We start from the raw sequence: 3,369 nt of genomic DNA on the forward strand, positions 1-3,369 counted from the left end.
AATTAAAAATACTTGAATTCGACTGAATAAGGCGCCTGCTGCATTTGATGTGCTCTTTTCTTCTCTCATTTCTCTCATCAAATCTTGCAACAATTCACGTGCAGCTGTCAACAATGCTCCGCTTCATCGAATTCCTTTCCTCGTTAATTACTTCGTTATCTTTATTGGCCTTTGTTTTTGTTTGTTTCTTTGAATTGCCACAACTCGTAATTTTAGGCAACTCAGCGCCTTATTATGTGCGGAAAGAATTTATTTTTTAACAAAAAAAAATGCAAAACGTATGACTCTTAGAATCTCACTTTCATGTAATTTCGCCGCTCTGGATTTCGAGTATAAAATAAGCGGCGCACACACCAAAGCCATTTAATCGTATTGTGTAAAGTAACGGGCGTTAACAGCTTACAATTTTGAAAATTCATAACTTCTTGGCAAAAATGTTGTCGAAATTTCCTTCCATAAATTTTTTGCTTGTTTTGGCTTCCGTAGCCGTCATTGAGGGGAAATCAAGCAGATTATCGTGGTGTGATCCCGAGTTGTGCCCGAATGGGAAGCAGCACCTTGCATGTGGAAATGATGGTGTAAGTGAATATATAAAAACAAGAAAAAACGTTAACTTCGGCTGCAAAGAATATAATACCGCTTACAGCTGTACTTCTTAAAGGATAAAAAGTTATAAAATTAAAAAAAAAAGTACTATAGATCGCACCGATCTAAGCAGTTTCTTCGAAAATTACAGCATTGCCTTGGGTAATATCCGTAGCAATATTTTACACTCATCTCGCAAATTTGTTTTTGCTAAACCCGAAAGTGAGAGTAAGTATTCTCGAACGTAGGAACAGATCAATTGAAAAGTGTCCGGCCTACCATATTAAAACACACTTTTGTGGAATAACTCGTTTTTTTTCACTTAACATTGCTCCCTTCGAGGGTGTGCGAGTCCAGCGAGCATTCTTTCGAGATCTGAGCAAAAAAATTAGTCGCTAGACCAGATCTGGAGAATACGGTGGATGCAGAAGCAAATCGAAGCCCAATTCATAGATTTGCACCATCGTTTTCACAGACCTGTACCTATACCTTAACCTGCTACAATATCCAAAATGAAGCTGCACAAGGTTCACTCTCGGTTTTTGTGGCAACTTGAGCTCTTCGTCTGCAGGTGCTTTGACTTCAAGTACGTGATTGGCGGTCAGTGCAAGTCTTGGAAGTGAGTTTCGTCCGAAGTCTAGCCGGCGTATTGTCTTTTGTCGTCGACGTAGTTGAGGAAGCATCACTTGATGCTCCTAGTTGATTTCTATGGTTAAAGTCGATTACCTCTTATGCTTTTTTGTCTTTCCTCATGCACTCCCGACTAGCAACTTGAAGATTTTATTGCGGCTCTGTATTTTGGCAATAACCGCGGTCATAGTAAGACTGAAGGCTGGTCAAAGGGCACATCTTAGGGTTACTGACAGTCGAAATCTTAACGCCAACGACTGCAATATTAAGATCAGGTCTGTACTCCTTCGTCCAGTTTATGAATATGGTCGTGAATTTAGTTGGGGAGTGTCTTGAGTTCCGTGCAGTGAGGAAGCAAGAAAGGGTGAAGAGATAGCCGTTCACGTTTGAGCACATGCCATCGATTCTATAACTATGTAAAGTCAATATTAATGGGCCTTTTTCCAGATAGTCAATAAAAAGTATTCCACGCGCGTTCCAAAATACAGACGCCATTGCTATATTAGCCGGCTGTTGCGCTTTTCCACGCTTTGGAGCGGATTCATAGTGGGTGGTCGATTGGCGGATCGAAGCGAAATCATCGCATTATCAACTCGTCTCTGCTTTTGGTCAAAAGGGAGCTCGCGCGTCATATTTTATATCTATATATACAATATATCTAACTTAGTATACCCTGTTCAGAGCAGAATAAAAACAAAAACGAAAACTTACCACACCAACCAATACATATCATTTCTCAATTCACTTCAACAGAGATTCACCACTGCCTGCCCCGACGACGCTGTCATGATAGATTTGCGCTCCTACAAAAAGGAAATCCTACACGAGCACAATAAACGGCGTAACTTCGTAGCGCTCGGCGAGTTACCCGGCTATTATCCCGCTTCGCGCATGGCCACCATGGTGTGGGACGAAGAGCTCGCCTTTCTGGCAGCGCTCAACTTGAAAATGTGTTATGTGGAGCACGATGAGTGCAACAACACCCCTCGCTTTGCGAACGTGGGACAAAATCTCTCTGGCGTAGCCTACCAGCGACAGGGCGTTAGCATCAGCGAAGTAATAAGCCGTTCGATGGGTTTGTGGTTTGGCGAATATCCACTGATCAATAGTAATTATATAACGAAATTCCGTGTCTCATCGAAATTGTAAGTATTTCGTAATTATTTTGTGTAATTTTAATTATTTTTACTTACACTGTTAATTCGTGTGGCATTACAGCGAACAATATGGTCACTTTGCGGAGTTCGTGGTTGATCGTAATACACACGTTGGCTGTGCTGTTATCCGTTACACCAATCCTTCATTTCCCTTCTTCCACATCTACAATATGGCCTGCAATTATGCGAGTAAATATGCCATCGGCGTTCCAGTCTATAGTGTTGGTGAGCCGGCGTCGGAATGTGAAACTGGTAGTAATCGGCATTATCCTGGTTTATGTTCCACAAAGGAGAAATACAATCCAAACTATCAATATTAGGCAGCAAAAGCACTTGTTGCATAACACAAAATAAAGACTGAACTAATAGTTATTATTTATGTTTATTGTAAAAATCTTGGTTTTTCTTTCGAAGTTAAAAATAAATAATCATAATTCATTTTGGGGCAAAATTTAGGGTATCTCGAATTTGAGTAACAAAACATTATGAACTAGATCAATTCAATATCACCCTATTACTTCATAAAGTTCATAAATCAATTCACTTAGAAATAGTCTTTATATTAGTCAATCAGCGAATGCTCCACACTAGGACGCATTAATAATTGCAAATTGCCTCAATTAATAGTTCTGTACCGCATTTTTCGCATATTTAAAAGTTGTATGTAATAGTAAATAAAACTTAAGTTGATAAGAGTTTTCTACAAGTTACCTTAGACCCAGCCTTGGTTTCGATCATAACCTGTCTAAAGGATTTTCGAAAATGTAAGCTGAAAGAATCTATGTTCCGCGACGAAGTGGTGGAACTATGACTCCGGAAAGTGTTTATGAAATTGCCGTTTATCTGATCCACCAGTAACATTGTCTCGCCAAGCCAAAAAATAAATCAGCTGCTTTTGGTATAATTCTGTCTAAAACAGCTATCAATACTAGATCTGTTGGGCGCAGCCTGAAGTATATTGAGTGTTGATATGGTATACGAAAGGGTTACTTGGTCA

General features: G+C 39.7%; 1 protein-coding gene across 1 annotated transcript; it reads left to right on the forward strand.

Moving 5' to 3' along the window:
* Nucleotides 1-360: 360 nt before the first annotated feature.
* On the forward strand, nucleotides 361-2,766 carry LOC108968769 (venom allergen 5-like). The gene is made up of 3 exons (XM_018933009.1): nucleotides 361-578; nucleotides 1,969-2,360; nucleotides 2,434-2,766. Exons 1-3 carry the CDS (start codon nucleotides 435-437, stop codon nucleotides 2,690-2,692), a joined length of 795 nt encoding a protein of 264 aa, XP_018788554.1. The 5' UTR covers nucleotides 361-434; the 3' UTR covers nucleotides 2,693-2,766.
* Nucleotides 2,767-3,369: the final 603 nt, after the last annotated feature.

Source organism: Bactrocera latifrons, unplaced genomic scaffold (assembly GCF_001853355.1).
Source record: "Bactrocera latifrons isolate USDA-ARS-PBARC rearing strain unplaced genomic scaffold, ASM185335v1 scaffold_23, whole genome shotgun sequence".
Lineage (NCBI taxonomy): Eukaryota > Metazoa > Arthropoda > Insecta > Diptera > Tephritidae > Bactrocera > Bactrocera latifrons.

Coding starts and splice junctions, on each gene's coding strand:
- LOC108968769 (XM_018933009.1), top strand. CDS start 435: ATGTTGTCGAAATTTCCTTCCATAAATTTTTTGCTTGTTTTGGCTTCC. Junction 579..1,968: donor TTGCATGTGGAAATGATGGT/GTAAGTGAATAT, acceptor TCACTTCAACAG/AGATTCACCACTGCCTGCCC. Junction 2,361..2,433: donor TTCCGTGTCTCATCGAAATT/GTAAGTATTTCG, acceptor GTGGCATTACAG/CGAACAATATGGTCACTTTG.